This window comes from Oncorhynchus clarkii, chromosome 21 (assembly GCF_045791955.1).
Source record: "Oncorhynchus clarkii lewisi isolate Uvic-CL-2024 chromosome 21, UVic_Ocla_1.0, whole genome shotgun sequence".
In the NCBI taxonomy this organism is placed as follows: domain Eukaryota; kingdom Metazoa; phylum Chordata; class Actinopteri; order Salmoniformes; family Salmonidae; genus Oncorhynchus; species Oncorhynchus clarkii.
Window position 1 is genome coordinate 25,693,815 of NC_092167.1, and position 19,865 is coordinate 25,713,679.

The 19,865-nt window shown below is 41.6% G+C and overlaps 1 protein-coding gene across 1 annotated transcript in view; it reads right to left on the reverse strand.

Moving 5' to 3' along the window:
• Window positions 1-3,181: 3,181 nt before the first annotated feature.
• LOC139378802 (TNF superfamily member 10, like) overlaps window positions 3,182-19,865 on the reverse strand; it is a 73,049-nt gene continuing 56,365 nt past the window's right edge. The window contains exons 3-6 of the mRNA XM_071121319.1: window positions 13,003-13,039; window positions 12,598-12,705; window positions 9,092-9,255; window positions 3,182-5,450 (exon numbers count right to left, since the gene is read on the reverse strand). Coding sequence (XP_070977420.1) covers window positions 5,160-5,450; window positions 9,092-9,255; window positions 12,598-12,705; window positions 13,003-13,039 — 600 coding nt within the window. The 3' untranslated portion in view covers window positions 3,182-5,159. The remainder of the gene's footprint in view (window positions 5,451-9,091; window positions 9,256-12,597; window positions 12,706-13,002; window positions 13,040-19,865) is intronic.

The following is a 19,865-nucleotide window of genomic DNA, read 5'->3' on the forward strand; positions in this document are numbered from 1 at the left end:
TTGCACACGTAGGGAATAGAGTGCGATTCGGGACACAACCTAGGAGAGAACATGTGGTTAAAGCATGTAAAAACCTATTTTTTTAAACGATACACCTTTTGTTCTGAGAATGTGCCCTTTGGTTTTATAATGGTTTCTCCTCTCTCTGTTTCTCTTATACACACAGACCACAGAGAGAGAGATTGACACAGAGAGCGCAGTATAGCTATGTAGAATAAGATCTGTCTTTTTCACATTTCACACAGGTCCCTTACACGTGCAGCTGCTACACCTCTCTCTCAACACCCATGCGTACACGCATGCACACCTAGAGTTCACCGAACCATATTCCCATGAACAAAAAAAAACAACCTGTAATTTTACAACTGCACTGTTACAATGCACACAGTATCTTTTTCAAGGACAGGGAGAGACTTTGAAAGTAACCAACATAATATCTGGTAGTGATTACATTTATGATTATAGTGTGTCAATTCAGGCTTTCAAAGCCATATTTACATATAAAAACACACACAGGACCCAAGGTGTAAATCTTCTATAACGGGTATTCCCAAACTGGGAACGATTACCCCCCGACCCCATTTCTTTCTTCTTCACATTTTCAAACAGTCCATTTAGATTTTCCAACGGGGGCTATACATTTTGGTGAGTTTTTTTCCCTCGCATGATGAGTAGCCTCGTGTCACTGCCAAAAATAAAATTAAACCACCTAGTAGTGTTCAGCGAAAACAACAATGTCAAATACAGGTAGCTTAGTCAAATAATTAACATCCAATTACATTAACTCTCTCCAATTCCACTAACGGTCCGTATGTAGCTGCTGCTAATGTTGGTATCTGTACTGATAGTGCAAAAGCCATGACAGGGAGACATAGTGGACTGGTAACGCGCGTGCAAGCAGTTGCTCCCGACACCAAGAGGCTCTTGTTGCCAAGGGAATGGATGACAGCTTAAAAATAGTTTTGGACACTACAGTGAAAATGGTTAACTTTGTTAAAGCTAGGCCCCTGAACTCTCATGTATTTTCTGCACTATGCAATGATATGGGCAGCGACCATGTAACGCTTTTACAACATACAGAGAAGTGCGCTGGTTATCAAGGGGCAAAGTATTGACACGTTTTTTTAATTGAGAGATGAGCTTCAAGTTTTCCTAACTGACCATAATTTTCACTTGTCTGACCGCTTGCATGATGATGAGTTTCTCACACGACTGGCCTATCTGGGTGATGTTTTTTCTCGCCTGAATGCTCTGAATCTAGGATCACAGGGACTCTCCACAACTATATTCAATGTGCAGGACAACATTGAGGCTATGATTAAGAAGTTGGAGCTTTTCTCTGTCTTTATTAAGGACAACACACAGGACTTTCCATCATTGTATGATTTTTTTGTGTGAACACAAGCTTATGGACAATGTCAAATGTGATACAGCGAAGCAGCTGAGTGAATTGGGTGTGCAATTATGCAGGAACTTTCTCAAAACGGATGACAGAAACAACTGGATTCGTTATCCCTTTCATGTCCTGCCTCCAGTCCACTTACCGATATCTGAACAAAAGAGCCTCATCGAAATTGCAACAAGCGGTTCTGTGAAAATTGAATTTAATCAGAAGCCAATGAAGCCACCTATTTCTGGATTGGGCTGCACTCAGAGTATCCTGCCTTTTGAAATCGCGCTGTTAAGACATTGATACCCTTTGCAACCACGTACCTATGTGAGAGTGGATTTCCTCACTAGCATGAACATTTTCTACACCTGTATTTAGTTATCTCCAATAGAACCCAATATTGCAGAGTTATGTGCATCCTTTCAAGCACACCCTTCTCATTAACTTGTTGTGAGTTATTCACAATTTTCAATGAACAAATAAGATTTTATAGGTAAAGAGCAACATGATTGATTATTATTATATGATTATTTGTGCCCTGTTCCTAAAAAGAGCTCTTTGTCACTTCCCACGAGCCAGGTTGTGACAAAAACTCACACTCATTCTTATGTTTAATAAATGTATCACATAGTGTGTGTGTGGCAGGCAAAAAACAGTGCGCTGACCCTGGTGCTAGAGGGGGTATGCAGCTGGAGGTTGAATGTTTGAAGGGGTACGGGACTATAAAAAGTTTGGGAACCGCTGTTCTGTAACACACAATAATTGCATATTCACATAACCAACATGCTACAAAGTAAATAAATTGTATTTGCTGGACTGAATATGTATGTAATAGACGTACAGCTCCAATGTGTGTGTGTGTGTGTGTGTGTGTGTGTGTGTGTGTGTGTGTGTGTGTTGTATCTAAGCCTATAGGTCCATGTTCATAACTGTTGTCAGATTGTGTGTTGGGAAACCTTGGGTGTGTGTTGTACTACACTGTATGAAACAGAACAACAATGATATATCAACCCAAAGAGGAACATGCTGGGAACAATGTATAACATACTCTGTCTTGTTTACGGTTGCAAAATTAGTTATTTTCCCAAATTCTCAGGTTTTCAAAAAAATACATGTTGGGGTCCTGTGTGGCACAGTTGGTAAAACATTGACGCTAGCAATACCAGGGTCATGGGTTTTATACCCGTTTGGAGTCACTAATAGGAAAATGTACCAGGTTGACATGAGTCTTGTCCTGCAGGCAGAACTGAGCGATTTCCCCTTAGGCCAGCTGCAAAGTCAAAATTGCCTAGATTGTAAAAATGCATGAAAACTAAAATTAGCTTTTGTGTCTTAATTTAAGGTTGTATGACTTTGTGGCTGTGCCAGCTAGTGTCTGCTAAATGGCCTAGTGTGTTAGGATTCACGGGTTTCCTGCTTATTCCCTTCTAATTCTAGCAATCTTCCAACATTTTGGGAAAGTTATCGGAATTAACTTAACTGGCAGATGGCTTGGTACCGTTAGTTTGAGTTTGAGTTTATTTTTATTTTTACAGGGACAGTGCACATTAATCAACGTTTCAGTAAAAGTGCCGGTTTTAGCCAGCCGGCTAATTTTCAACCGCAGTCCCTGGGCAGGTTATTGTGGGGTGTAGTGTTTTTTGGGGGCTCCTTACGATATTTTTGCAACTAGTAGGAGTGTCTATATGTGTGAGCGAGGGTCCAAGTGAGCAAACTTGATCAAAATAAAAAATGTTGGAAGTGACAGAATTAAAACAGCAACCAAACAAATAAAGACGGCTGTCACACTTGTGAAAAAAACTAACAATTTATGGTTCACTTGGTGTCTCCACCCTCTCCCTCAAGTTTACACAGTATAAGAACTATACAGATGGAGGCTCTTAATTTGCAGTGCAGGAAATGTCTAAATGGTTGTGTATTTGAGGTTTAAAAATACTTCTGAAGTTTGTAATTTCCCCCACAAAAATGTCCAAGAATTATAATATAATTATAATAATTCACATTTACTGTTGCTGCAGGATTATGTTCCTGCATTAGAAAACTGGATCAAATTAAGATCCTACATCTGTACATACACTATAAACACAGATACAACCCACCACAGATTCTTGGAAGAGGTGGTTAATCGTCACCCAGTTTTGTGTGTTATGTGTGTGCGTGTGTATGTGTAAGAGAGAGAGAGTGTGGGCGTGTGGGTTGCATGTTCTGCGGAGTCCCTATCATGTGTATGTCTATGCATTTGAATGTGTTGCGTGTTCTGCGGAGTCCCTCTTGTGTGACTGTGTTTTTCTGCATGTGTCTCGTGTTCCGCGGCGTCCCTCTCATGTGTCTGACTGTGTGTGTGGGTGTATTTCGTGTTCCTCTTTGAGAGAGAGAAAGTGTTTGTGTGTGTTGCATGTTTCTCTGCAAAACAAAGAATACAAAGCTGGCAGGCGCGCCCCCAAACAAACCCTACTGTATGTTTGTTTAACCTTTCCTCCGAGACAACCACGGAGCCAATGAACACTAAAGACACACACACACACACACACACAGCCTCCGCTTGTGCACTGACAATTACCAGACGACAAAGGGAGGCGTTGTGTGTGTGTGTCTCAGAGAGAGAAAGTGAAGTGTGTCTGTAGGGCAGGGAGCCATGATGTACTGTGTATGGTTTGTGTTTAGATTAAAGTGTGTTTACTTTCTGCCAATTGTTGCTAACTGGCATGGGCTTAAAGTATGTCCGACAGTGTGTGTGTGTGTGTGTGTATGTGTTTCCCGGCATCAGTATGCTGTTCCACAGGTTACACTGGACAGACAGGTGGAGACCAGAGAGATTCCAGAGAGAGAGATTCCAGAGAGAGAGAGAGAGCAAGAGAGAAAGAAAGAGATAGCAAGAGAGACAAAGTTTACTTAAGAGACTGGTAGGGCCGTATACCCCTCTTTCACTCTCTCTGTCCTTTCTTTGTACTGTCTGTTCCATTCCTCTGCCCATTCCTTATCCTCCTCTTCTTCTCCTTTATTCAATCCATAACTGTGTTCAACAGTGTCCAATGTCGTTTAAACAACAACAAAACAGAGTCCTCTTCCAAACTGTCTTACATGCAAAGTTTAAAAGTCCTCAACAATGCAGCGAGCAAAAGTCATCCACTCTTCTTCTTTCTCTAAATGGTCTTGTATATAACATATTAGTATTTGTTCTAATTTCCCAAACCGCCAAATGTCCAGTTAGAACCTTTGGAACAGACAGTCAACTTCACAGAAATAGAATGATTAGAATATAACTCATTCTAGTTCTGTGCTCAACTCCTTTCTATACAGTCAGTATGTAATGTATGTATAAATGGCACAGATACAGCGAGCATACTGCACCAATCTTGGCTATCACATCATCACATACATTTCTTTGCCCTTTTTTTCTGCTACCGTTCGGTTCCATAGTTCCACAGTTCCACATTATATGATGTGAATTATAAATGAATACATTCTTCTGTCTTTTGATCCTCTGTGTCCATCCAATGTTTTCAGGTTCATAACTCCCTCCTTCACATGTAGAATCTACAGATCTATTTACAATTCACTTTGGAAAGAATGGGGGAGTTAGTCCTTGGGGTCTCACCCTTCCCTCCTCATCTCCTCTAATCCCTCCTTTCATCCCCTAATTCCTCACTCTGGCAGTGTCCTCACGCTGCCTCCGTTCCTCACCCTATCCTTTTCATCCCACCCCATACCCTCTTCTGACAGTGGTCTCCCTTCTCTCTCTCTCCTCCATCTCCCCCTCCATCCATCTTTACAGATCCAAACGGAACACCCCAAAATAACTTGATGACTCCTCTGCATGAACCATGGTGGGGGAAGAGACAGAGACGAAGAGCTCATCCCCGGCCCTCAGCTCAAACAGCCCTCCCTGGTAGACAGAGTGGAGGGCGTACTCTGCCTCTGGGGCCCAACACTTAGTGCCTACGCCCTTTAACAGCTGGATGGGCCGCAGGTAGGACGTCTTCTTGTAGACACACTGGACCAGCTGGTGACTGGCTGTTGGCTGGTCCCCTTCACTGGGCGACGGGTAGCGGAAGTAGACCTAGGGATGGAGGGATGAGGGTTGGGATGGAGGGAGAGAGATATACATATTACTCAACGTGATAAAATGCATTATGATATGATTATAATGCAGTCGAAGACTTGTCTTAAGCATGCATCACCACTTAATAATGTCTTATTATCATCGCATATGATGCTCACTATATTAAAAAAAACTTTGAGTCTCATACATGTTCCCACAATTGAAAAAGTATTCATCCCCCTTGGTGTTTTTCCTACTTTGTTGCAATACAACCTGTAATTTAACTGGATTTTTATTTGGATTTCATGTACATGGACATACACAAAATACTCCAATTGGTGAAGTGAAAAGAATGTGAAATCACCCCATTTGCTATCAAACCCATAAGTATGATCTGGTGCAACCAATTACCTTCAAAAGTCACATAATTAGTTAAATAAAGTCCAGCTGTGTGCAATCTAAGTGTCACAAGATCTCAGTATGTATACGCTTGTTCTGAAAGGCCCCAGAGTCTGCAACACTACTAAGCAAAGGACACCACGAAGCAAACGACACCATGAAGACCAAGGAGCTCTCCAAACAGGTCAGGGACAAAGTTGTGGAGAAATACAGATCAGGATTGTGTTATAAGAAAATATCTGAAACTTTGAATATCCCATGGAGCACCATTAAATCCATTATTAAAAAATGGAAAGAATATGGCACCATAACAAACCTGCCAAGAGAGGGCCGCCCACCAAAACTCATGGACCAGGCAAGGAGGGCATAATCAGAGAGGCAACAAAGAGACCAAAGATAAACCTGAAGGAACTGCAAAGCTCCACAGCGGAGATTGGAGAATCTGTCCATAGGACCATTTTAAGCCATACACTCCACAGAGCTGGGCTTGACAGAAGAGTGGCCAGAAAAAGGCATTGTTTAAAGAAAGAAATACAGTGCCTTGCGAAAGTATTCGGCCGCCTTGAACTTTGCGACCTTTTGCCACATTTCAGGCTTCAAACATAAAGATATAAAACTGTATTTTTTTGTGAAGAATCAACAACAAGTGGGACACAATCATGAAGTGGAACGACATTTATTGGATATTTCAAACTTTTTTAACAAATCAAAAACTGAAAAATTGGGCGTGCAAAATTATTCAGCCCCTTTACTTTCAGTGCAGCAAACTCTCTCCAGAAGTTCAGTGAGGATCTCTGAATGATCCAATGTTGACCTAAATGACTAATGATGATAAATACAATCCACCTGTGTGTAATCAAGTCTCCGTATAAATGCACCTGCACTGTGATAGTCTCAGAGGTCCGTTAAAAGCGCAGAGAGCATCATGAAGAACAAGGAACACACCAGGCAGGTCCGAGATACTGTTGTGAAGAAGTTTAAAGCCGGATTTGGATACAAAAAGATTTCCCAAGCTTTAAACATCCCAAGGAGCACTGTGCAAGCGATAATATTGAAATGGAAGGAGTATCAGACCACTGCAAATCTACCAAGACCTGGCCGTCCCTCTAAACTTTCAGCTCATACAAGGAGAAGACTGATCAGAGATGCAGCCAAGAGGCCCATGATCACTCTGGATGAACTGCAGAGATCTACAGCTGAGGTGGGAGACTCTGTCCATAGGACAACAATCAGTCGTATATTGCACAAATCTGGCCTTTATGGAAGAGTGGCAAGAAGAAAGCCATTTCTTAAAGATATCCATAAACAGTGTCGTTTAAAGTTTGCCACAAGCCACCTGGGAGACACACCAAACATGTGGAAGAAGGTGCTCTGGTCAGATGAAACCAAAATTGAACTTTTTGGCAACAATGCAAAACGTTATGTTTGGCGTAAAAGCAACACAGCTCATCACCCTGAACACACCATCCCCACTGTCAAACATGGTGGTGGCAGCATCATGGTTTGGGCCTGCTTTTCTTCAGCAGGGACAGGGAAGATGGTTAAAATTGATGGGAAGATGGATGGAGCCAAATACAGGACCATTCTGGAAGAAAACCTGATGGAGTCTGCAAAAGACCTGAGACTGGGACGGAGATTTGTCTTCCAACAAGACAATGATCCAAAACATAAAGCAAAATCTACAATGCAATGGTTCAAAAATAAACATATCCAGGTGTTAGAATGGCCAAGTCAAAGTCCAGACCTGAATCCAATCGAGAATCTGTGGAAAGAACTGAAAACTGCTGTTCACAAATGCTCTCCATCCAACCTCACTGAGCTCGAGCTGTTTTGCAAGGAGGAATGGGAAAAAATTTCAGTCTCTCGATGTGCAAAACTGATAGAGACATACCCCAAGCGACTTACAGCTGTAATCGCAGCAAAAGGTGGCGCTACAAAGTATTAACTTAAGGGGGCTGAATAATTTTGCACGCCCAATTTTTCAGTTTTTGATTTGTTAAAAAAGTTTGAAATATCCAATAAATGTCGTTCCACTTCATGATTGTGTCCCACTTGTTGTTGATTCTTCACAAAAAAATACAGTTTTATATCTTTATGTTTGAAGCCTGAAATGTGGCAAAAGGTTGCAAAGTTCAAGGGGGCCGAATACTTTCGCAAGGCACTGTAAGCAAACACATTTGGTGTTCACCAAAAGGCATGTGGGAGACTCTCCAAACATATGGAAGAAGGTACTTTGGTCAGATGAGACTAAAATTGAGCTATTTGACCATCAAGGAAAACGCTATGTCTGGCGCAAACCCAACACCTCTTTATCACCCAGAGAACCCCATCCCCACAGTGAAGCATGGTGGTGGCAGCATCATGCTGGGGGGGGGGGGGGGGGGGGGGGGGTTCCATCGGCAGTGACTGGGAAACTGGTCAGAATTGAAGGAATGATGAATGGTGCTAAATACAGGGAAATTCTTGAGGGAAACCTGTTTCAGTCTTCCAGAGATTTGAGACTGGGACTGAGGTTCACCTTCCAGCAGGACAATGACCCTAAGCTTACTGCTAAAGCAACACTCGAGTGGTTTTAGGGGTAACAATTAAATGTCTTGGAATGGCCTAGTCAAAGCCCAGACCTCAATCCAATTGAGAATATGTGGTATGACTTAAAGATTGCTGTACACCAGCGGAACCCATCCAACTTGAAGGAGCTGGAGCAGTTTTGCCTTAAAGAATGGGCAAAAATCCCAGTGGCTAGATTTGCCAAGCTTATAGAGACTTACAGCAAAATTACTGCATAAATAGGGGGGATAAATAGTTGTGCACGCTCAAGTTCAGTTTTTGTGTCTTATTACTTGTTTGTTTCACAAGAAAAAATATTTTGCATCTTCAAAGTGGTAGGCATGTTGTGTAAATAAAATGATACAAACCCCCCCCCAAAATCAATTTTAATTCCAGGTTGTAAAGGCAACAAAATAGGAAAAATACCAATACCACATTGTGTATTAATACACGTGTGAATTGAAAATGTGTTTTTGCATATCCCAAATCTCCTTGGGACAACCTTGGAGAGTGGGGTCAACGCAAGGGTCAGCCATTATCAATGGCAACCTTGGAGAAATTAGAGTTAAGTGCCTTGCACAAGGATTACGTCGGCAGATTTGTCACCTTGTCGGTTTGGGGATTCAAACAAGCTACCTTAACCAGCCCAATGCTCTAAACGCTAGGCTACCTGCCGCCCTTATACAGTATACTTCAATGTCAAATGTGTTTACCTGAGAGTACATGTAGTAACGCCCATCCTGGGGCACACGCAGCCTCCCATCGGCTAAGGTCATGTTGTGAAGGTGGGCTCCGAAGCTCTGATTGGTCCACGAGCGGACTGGGTGGCGACATGATTGGTGGAGGTCGGGCTGGGGGGTGGGATACACGGGAGACCCTGTTGGAGAGAGAGTGCGCAAGAGAGAGAGCGAGAGAGCGAGGAAAGGAGAAAAAAGGGCAGCAGCAGGCACAGAGAAAAAAACGAAGTGAGGGTGAAAGGGAGGGAGAGGCAGAAAAAAGTGAGTATAGGAGGAGTAACCAAACAGACAAGTAATATTCCTGCAGGAAAATCTATATCAGATAAGTGTGTATGCGTCCTAAATTTATAAGGTACACCTATTTATTAATTTGCCTCCAGAACAGCCTGAATTCTTCATGGCATGGATTCTACAAAGTGTAGTTCAAACGTTACTCAATTGGTATCAAGATCAAGGGACCTAACATGTCCCAGGAAAACATTCCCCGCACCATTACACCACCGCCACCAACCTGTACCATTAAAACCAGGCAGGATGGGACCATGAACTCATGCTGCTTACGCCAAATCCTGACTCTGCCATCAGCATGACACAACAGGAACCGGGATTCATCGCCTCCTAAATTGTCTAGCGTTGGTGATCGCGTACCCACTGAAACAGCTTCTTCTTGTTTTTAGCGGATAAAAGTGGAACCCGGTGTGGTCGTCTGCTGCAATAGTCCATCCGTGACAAGGACCGACGGAGTTGTGCGTTCTGAGATGCCGTTCTGCAAACCACTGTTGTACTGCACCGTTACTTGCCTGTTTGTGACCCGCCTGTTAGCTTGCATGATTCATGCCATTCTCCTTCGATCTCTCTCATCAATGAGCTGTTATCACAAACACGACTGCCACTGACTGGATGTTGTTTTTTTTCAGACCCCTCGACTTTTCCCAAATTTTGTTATGGTACAGCCTTATTATAAAATGGATTCAATTGACTCCCCCCCCCCCTTATCAATCTGCACACAATAGCCAATAATGAAATAGGGAAAACAGTTTTTATTTATTTTTGCAAATGTATTAAAAATTTAAAACAGAAGTGCCTTATTAACACAAGTATTCCGACCCTTTGCTATGAGACTCGAAATGGAGCTCAGGTGCATCCTGTTTCCATTGTTTCCATTCCCTTGAGTTGTTTCTAAAACTTGATTGGAGCCCACCTGTGGTAATTAAATTGATTGGACATGAGCTGGAAAGGCACACACCTGTCTGTATAAGGTCCCACAGTTGAGCAAAAACCAAGCCATGAGTTCGAACGAATTGTCCGAAGAGCTTCGAGGCAGGATTGTGTTTTTGATTTGCCATTATGTGGTATTGTTTGTAGATTGATGAGGGAAAAAAAATATTTAATACATTTTAGAATAAGCCTGTAACTGGCCAGCAACTAATTTTTCCACCTGAGATTGCTTCTACCAACCTTAGGCCAGACATGGTACTCTGGTCCCCTTCACGAAAGGCTGTGTACATCATAGAGCTCACAGTCCCGTGGGAAAACTCTGTTGAAGAGGCCTACGAGCGTAAGAAACTGCGTTACACAGAGTTGGCAGCAGACGCAACTCAGCGTGGCTGGAATGCAAAAGTCTGGCCAGTTGAAGTGGGATGCAGGGGATTCGTGGCTTCTTCCACCATCAGGTTGCTGAAAGAACTTGGAATCCATGGACAGGCTCTGCGGCAGACCGTCAGAGCAGTTTCTCAAGCAGCTGAAAGAGGCAGCCAGTGGATCTGGATTAAACGGAAGGACCCTTGCTGGGCTATAACTTCATGACCCCCCACCCCCACCTGAGAACCCAATTCAGATCCCTCCAACTTGAGGAGGGCATATGAGGTATGCGGTCAGCTGTCGGACTGGCTCAGGGAAGAGGACGCCCCTGCCTTGCATAGTCCCGTGGGACATCTTAATTGGGCATGGGACACAAGCTAAGGCTTGATCACCCTTTAGCTGGCCACCTTTGATGAGAGTGTTTAGTGATTAAAGGCCGAAACACCCACTGATTCGAAGGCACACTACTGAGGATGTGTCCCAAAATTGACATCTTAACCCAGTCTAAGAAATAAACCTCCCATGCCACTCTGTCAACATCACGGCAAATCTCATGCGAGTGCATTCCATCTATTGGCACAATGGACAGTTTTTAACATCTCGTCCCGTGTTTTATGATTCTAACGTAACAAAATGTGGAAAAAGTCAAGGGTTCTGAATACTTTCCAAATGCACTCAATAGGGTGCCATTTGGGATGTAAGATGTCTTTAATTTGAACAAACTGATTCATAATGTTCCTATTAGTTAAACCACACAAACGAGCTTGCATGGATGCCTGCAAACACACACACACTCATAGCGCTATGCGATGAGGTAAAACACATAGCCCTTTGAAGTGTGTGTACGTGTGCATGCACGCCTGCATGCGTGCGTACATGCATGTGTACATTCTTGTAATGTCACCCAGGGCTTTTTGGCTGGTCTGGAATGGACTTCCTTATTGCCTTACAAGAAGAGCCAGGAGTTTTGCCAAGACAGGAGACCTTCCAGATCAGGATAAACTTCTGGCACTCATAAGGAATTAAAGTGACTTATTTCCTTATGAGAAAAGTTGACTCCCTCTTCCTCCTCCCTACTGACTGTTTTTTTAAATTTTTTATTCAACCTTTATTTAACTAGGCAAGTCAGTTAAGAACAAATTCTTATTTACAATGACGGCCTAGGAACAGTGAGTTAACTGCCTTGTTCAGGGGCAGAACGACAGTTTTTTACCTTGTCAGCTCAGGGATTCAGTCTAGAATACTTTCGGTTACTGGCCCAATGCTCTAACCACTAGGCTACCTGCCGCCCCTGTTAACTAACAAAGAGACAGGCCTCGGCCTGGATGGCTAGCAAAGAGAGAGAGAGCAGGAGCGAGAGAGAAAGGGGAACCATGCCCTTAGTGCACTGAAGAGCAGTGGATGCTGCTAAGGGGAGGACGGCTCATAATAATCGCTGGAATGGAGTCAATGGAATGGTACTGTATCAACCATGTGTTTGATACCATTCCATTTACTCCATTCCAGACATTATGAGTTGTCCTCCCCTCAGCAGCCTCCACTGCTTTAGAGCTGATGGTAATAACACCAGAAACGCAGGCCAAACCTGACTACAACCTGCTGTAGCATTTCAAATAATTCCCCATAAATAGCATACTATTTGAAAGCATTTTCAAATACTTATTTCAAATGCTATTTCTAAATACCTGGGTAAACACTTCGGAGTGTATCTGAGTATTTTCAAATACTTTCCAATTGTATTTCCAAATATATTAAAATATTAAACTAGCTGTCTTTTCAAACAACAAATATCTAAATTACAAATGTAAAAGTAACTGAAAAGTAATTGAAATACCTTAAATAGTATTTGAACCCAGGTCTGGTACACACTAGCACAGACAGAGAGACACACACACTCTCACCTTGAGTGCTGCTGTCTCTGAGGGTCAGGTGGGCTGACGGCCGCTGGGGCACAGAGGTAGCGAACTTTGACCCCGAAGTGTTGAAGGTGTGAGGTAACGTTCTCGCTTCTGACAGAGAGACGCATAAACATGACATCATCATCATCATTACCATCATCACCACCACTCACGAGGTCATGACCGATAAAGACAAAATGTAGTTCCAGATTCAACACCACAATAGGGGGTATACATGTACTGTGTGTATAGATAGATTTGTCATTGTTTTTTAGTCAGACAATAGGTCATGGAGGTAAAGTATGATAGGGGATAGGTATTCGGTTGATAGAGTTAATTGTTGTCATTGTTACTGAGTATCACACAACAGTCATACAGACAGGTACAGTATTTTAGAGATTGACTCACCTTGAAACGTCTGCTTTGAGATTATGTTCTCTGTCACCTATAAAATTAAGATAAAAGATGTCGTATGAGAACAGGTGGCATTGGTGCTGGCAGAGACTAGATCAGCATCATTATCTTTATGATAGAAGCTTCCAATACAACAGGTGACTCAAAGTATAGATATCGAAAGTAAAAAGAAAAAAACACACAACCAATATCATCATCTTCATCACTATCAGTCACGTGCTGTGGTTTAGTTTCTTCCTTATGCCATTTCTCTGGCATGTACTGTAGTCTTAACTTACTCAAAGTTAAGACACTAATAAAGTCAAGCTTTCATTAAATAACACACTCCATCTCGCTCTCTTTCACTCCTTCTCAAATCCCTTACTCCTTTGACGGTGGTTTGGTGGGTACGTGCGAAAGATAAACAAACAAACAAAATAAAAAGATCCAACAAGAGATATCACTTATTTGTTGGGCAGAGTGTGTCTGTGGGTTAGATTCAAGATGCATTGCTTAAGTTCTGCTATGGGCATATAGACATTGTAGGAAAACGTATCAGAAGCCAATGTGATGGTATTTACACAATACATGTAGGCAGAGGAAAGACGGATATAGACATTGTAGGAGAACATAGCAGGAAAGCCAGTGTGATGGTATTTACACAATACATGCTGACAATTGGCAGCAACAACCAGTGATATTTCAAACTGTACTCTGTACTTTATGTGTACAGTATGTGTATATAGCCTTGTTATTGTGTTACTACATTTTTACTTTAGTTTATTTGGTAAATATTTTCTTAACTCTTCTTGAACTGCACTGTTGGTTAAGCGCTTGTAAGCAAGCATTTCAAGGTAAGTTCGGTGCAGTTGACAAATAAAGTTTGAGTTGATTTGTTGTTAGAAAGACCCTGTTCTCTGTCTGTCTGTCTATGTACACTACCATTCAAAAGTTTTGGGTCACTTAGAAATGTCTGTTTTTGAAAGAAAAACATTTTTTGTCCATTTAAATATCATCAAATTGATCAGAAATACAGTGTAGACATTTTTAATGTTGTAAATGACTTTTGTAGCTGGAAACGGCTGATTTTTTTATGGAATATCTACGTAGGCGCACAGAGCCCCATTATCAGAAACCACCACCCCTGTGTTCCAATGGCACGTTGTGTTAGCTAATCCAAGTGTATCATTTTAAAAGGCTAATTGATCATTAGAAAACCCTTTTGCAATTGTTAGCACAGCTGAAAACTGTTGTTCTGATTCAACAAGCAATACAACTGCCATTCTTTAGACTGGTTGAGTATCTGGAGCATCAGCATTTGTGGATTCAATTACAGGCTTAAAATGGGCAGAAACAAAAAACTCTTCTGAAACTCGTCAGTCTTTTCTTGTTCTGAGAAATGAAGGCTAATCCATGCGAGAAATTGCCTAGAAACTGAAAATCTCATACAATACTGTGCACTGCTCCCTTCACAGAACAGCGCAAACTGGCTCTAACCAGAATACAAAGGAGTAGGAGGCCACGGTGCACAACTGAGCAAGAGGACAAGTACATTAGAGTGTCTAGTTTGAGAAACAGACGCCTCACAAGTCGTCAACTGGCAGCTTCATTAAATAGTACCCAGTCTCAACGTCAACAGTGAAAAGGTGACTCCGGGATGCTGGCCTTCTAGGCAGAGTTAATCTATCCAGTGTCTGTGTTCTTTTGCCCATCTTATTATTTTATCTTTATTGGCCAGTCTGAGATATGGCTTTTTCTTTGCAACTCTGCCTAGAAGGCCAGTATCCATGAGTCGCCTCTTCACTGTTGACGTTGAGACTGGTGTTTTGCGGGTAGAACAAACAGGACAATGACCCCAAGCATATAACCAAAGCAATGTTGGAATGGCTTCAGAACAATGTGATAGTTCCATGAAACATGGGACAAAAACTTTACATGTTTGGTTTATATTTTTCTTCAGCGTATGTTGGTTCAGCTACAGTGGGGCAAAAAAGTATTTAGTCAGCCACCAATTGTACAAGTTCTCCCACTTAAAAAGATAAGAGAGGCCTGTAATTTTCATCATAGGTACACTTCAACTATGACAGACAAAATGAGAAAAAAAATCCAGAAAATCACATTGTAGGATTTTTAATGAATTTATTTGCAAATTATGGTGGAAAATAAGTATTTGGTCACCTACAAACAAGCAAGATTTCTGGCTCTCACAGACCTGTAACTTCTTCTTTAAGAGGCTCCTCTGTCCTCCACTCGTTACTTGTATTAATGGCACCTGTTTGAACTTGTTATCAGTATAAAAGTCACCTGTCCACAACCTCAAACAGTCACACTCCAAACTCCACTATGGCCAAGACCAAAGAGCTGTCAAAGGACACCAGAAACAAAATTGTAGACCAGTACCAGGCTGGGAAGACTGAATCTGCAATAGGTAAGCAGCTTGGTTTGAAGAAATCAACTGTGGGAGCAATTATTAGGAAATGGAAGACATACAAGACCACTGGTAATCTCTCTTGATCTGGGGCTCCACGCAAGATCTCACCCTGTGGGGTCAAAATTATCACAAGAACGGTGAGCAAAAATCACAGAACCACACGGGGGGACCTAGCGAATGACCTGCAGAGAGCTGGGACCAAAGTAACAAAGCCTACCATCAGTAACACACTACGCCGCCAGGGACTCAAATCCTGCAGTGCCAGACGTGTCCCCCTGCCTAAGCCAGTACATGTCCAGGCCTGTTTGAAGTTTGCTAGAGATCATTTGGATGATCCAGAAGAAAATTGGGAGAATGTCATATGGTCAGATGAAACCAAAACATAACTTTTTGGTAAAAACTCAACTCGTCGTGTTTGGAGGACATCCAAAGAACACCATACCTACAGTGAAGCATGGGGTTGGAAACATCATGTTTTTCTGCAAAGGGACCAGGACGACTGATCCGTGTAAAGAAAAGAATGAATGGGGCCATGTATCGTGAGATTTTGAGTGAACACCTCCTTCCATCAGCAAGGGCATTGAAGATGAAACGTGGCTGGGTCTTTCAGCATGACAATGATCCCAAACACACCGCCCGGGCAACGAAGGAGTGGCTTCGTAAGAAGCATTTCAAGGTCCTGGAGTGGCCTAGCCAGTCTCCAGATCTCAACCCCATAGAAAATCTTTGGAGGGAGTTGAAAGTCCATGTTGCCCAGCAACAGCCCCAAAACATCACTGCACTAGAGGAGATCTGCATGGAGGAATGGGCCAAAATACCAGCAACAGTGTGTGAAAACCTTGTGAAGACTTACAGAAAACGCTTGACCTCTGTCATTGCCAATAAAGGGTATTTAACAAAGTATTGAGATAAACTTGTGTTATTGACCAAATACTTATTTTCCACCATAATTTGCAAATAAATTAATTAAAAATCCTACAATATGATTTTCTGGATTTTTTTTTCTCATTTTGACTGTCATAGTTCAAATCAAATCAAATCAAATCAAATCAAATTTTATTTGTCACATACACATGGTTAGCAGATGTTAATGCGAGTGTAGCGAAATGCTTGTGCTTCTAGTTCCGACAATGCAGTAATAACAAGTAATCTAACTAACAATTCCAAAACTACTGTCTTGTACACAGTGTAAGGGGATAAAGAATATGTACATAAGGATATATGAATGAGTGATGGTACAGAGCAGCATAGGCAAGATACAGTAGATGGTATCGGGTACAGTATGTACAAATGAGATGAGTATGTAAACAAAGTGGCATAGTATAGTATAAAGTGGCTAGTGATACATGTATTACATAAGGATACCGTCGATGATATAGAGTACAGTATATACGTATGCATATGAGATGAATAATGTAGGGTAAGTAACATTTATATAAGGTAGCATTGTTTAAAGTGGCTAGTGATATATTTACATCATTTCCCATCAATTCCCATTATTAAAGTGGCTGGAGTTGAGTCAGTGTCAGTGTGTTGGCAGCAGCCACTCAGTGTTAGTGGTGGCTGTTTAACAGTCTGATGGCCTTGAGATAGAAGCTGTTTTTCAGTCTCTAGTTGAAGTGTACCTAGGATGAACATTACAGGCCTCTCTCATCTTTTTAAGTGGGAGAACTTGCACAATTGGTGGCTGACTAAATACTTTTTTTCCCCACTGTATATGCCCAAATGTTGGCCAAACTATTGCAACTGGTTACCTTACAGTTAGTTATACGTTGAATCAACTTCAAAGCTATTTTGTTGAGAAAACTCACAATCCTATTGCTGCTGGTTGCTTTACAATTGTACATTGATAACATCTTATTTTTACAGTGCACGCACACATACACAAAACACACACGCACCAGACAATTGCTTTCACACTGCAGTTTTGGTTTATAGCACGAAGAGCTGTGTTCTAAATGTGACCAGGGTTAAAGTTTGAGCACCGACTGCAACCATAACAGTAAAACCACCAGCGGCAATAACAACAACAAACAAACTAAGTCTTCAACCTTTCACCCTTTTTACAGAGGCCCTAGTACAGTACAGACCCTATAGAAAAAGAACTGAGACACAGGGTCCTGATTCACTTAAATGGATAGTGCAAGATTTTCAGATGAACTCGGATACCATTTTTATATCTCTGCGTCCAGCATAAAGGAAGTTAAACGTAGTTTCGCGAGCCAATGCTAACTAGCGTTAGCGCAATGACCGGATATCTCTGGATGCAGAGACCTAAAAATGGTATCCGCAAGTTCATCTGACTAGGGAAGTAGACAGAGGGCTTAATTTCAAAAATCTTGACCTATCCCTTTAAAGTTCTTAAGAACGAATTTGAAAAAGTTCTTAAGATGATTCTGCACAGGGCCAGTAATCAATGCGACTCAAACTAGGAGTGCTGATCTAGGATCAATCCCCCCCCCCATGTAATCTTATTAATTACGATCTATGAAGGCCAAACTGATCCTAGATCAGCAGAACTACACCGTCATGCTTTGTGAATATGGCCACTGATATCAGAAAGAGCTGATAAACAGGGTCTTGATTCACTAAACATTTTTAAGGAGGAATTTGAGAAAGTTCTTACGATTTTGCAGGTTTGCATGTACCTCATAACTTCCTTGAAAACGTATTTGCATTTTTGTTATGAAGCTTCTTGGATTTTTTTCTCTAGAAGGTTTTACTGAATCCATGCCCTCGTTATTCACTGGAAAAGCTAGTGAAAAGTGAAGAAGGAAAGAGGGAAAACAATGGGAGAGGGAAAGACAAGTATGCACATGAACAAGTATTAGGACTACTCTGGGAGCTTAGCAGAAGATGGAAACCCAATCCCTTAATATGTGTGTGCGGTGCAGGTCTGGGCCAGCCTAAACTCTCCATAGCTCTGTGGCACAGAAAGGGAAACTTATCTTGTCATAATCTACTCAAAAAAGTTTGTTTCTCAGTTCCTTCTGCAGGGCTGATGATAAATATGTAACATATATCTCATTTAAGAGACATATATAGAAATATGATAGATAGAATGAACATGGTCTGAGTGATATACAGATCTAGATCTATGGAACAGACAGGGAACCTTATCTAGGTCTGATCTAATCTAAGAAGTTACTGTTTTCCCGTTCTTTCAGCAGGAGTTAACATTAATAAGTAACTTATACCTCCTTTAAGACACAGTTCTAGAAATACAGTAGACGGTCACAGTCTGAGTGATATACAGATCTGAGCTAGTGGTCTTATCTAATCTTATCTAGTACTAATATACTCTAAGAAGTTACCTTTCTGTCTTTCAGCAGGGTCAATGATGTAATAAGTAATTTATACCCTCCTATAGGTATAGAATAGAAGTCTAGTAGATTGTATTTGTATTTATTATGGATTCCCATGCTGCCTAGGCAGCAGCTACTCTTACTTGGGTCCGGCAAAATTAAGGCAGCTATACAATTTTAAAATCATTAAATACATTCAGAACAGATTTCACAACACACAAAGTGTGTTTCCTCTGGCCCCTACTCCACTATCACATATCTACAACACAAAATACATGTGTACTTGTGTATAGTGCGTCTGTTATCATGTTGCTTCACAGTCCCCGCTGTTCAATAAGGTGTATTTTTATCTGTTTAAAAACAAATCTGATTCTACTGCTTGCATGAGTTATTTGATGTGGAAAAGAGTTTTGTGTAGTTATGGCTATATGGAATACTGTGCTCCTCCCATAGTTTGTTCTGGACTTTGAAGAGACCTCTGGTGGCATGTCTTGTGGGGTATGCATGGGTGTCTGAGCTGTGTGCCAGTGGTTTAAAATGACAGCTCGTGATTTCAACATGTCAATACCTCTCACAAATACAAGCAGTGATAAAGTCAATCTCTCCTCCACTTTGAGCCAGGAGAGATTGACGTGCATATTACTAATGTTTGCTCTCTGTGTACATCCAAGGGCCATCTGAGCCAATTGTCATTTTTTTAAGTCCCTCCTTGTGGCACCTTTTATTTAAAAAAAATTCACCTTTATTTAACCAGGTAGGCCAATTGAGAACAAGTTCTCATTTACAATCGCGACCTGGCCAAGAGAAACCAAAGCATTGCGACAAAAACAACACAGGATTACACATGGGATAAACAAATGTACAGTTAATAACACCATAGAAAAATCTTTATACAGTGTGTGCAAATTAAGTAAAGAGGTAAGGTAATAAATAGGCCAAAAGTGTCAAAGTAATTACAATTTAGCAATTTACACTGGAGTGATATATGTGCAGATGAGGATATGCACGTAGAAATACTGGTGTGCAAATGAGCAGAAAAACAAACAAATATGGGGATGAGGTAGGTAGGTAGTTGGTTGGATAGGCTATTTACAGATGGGCTGTGTACAGCTGCCGCGATCGGTAAGCTGGTCTGACAGCTG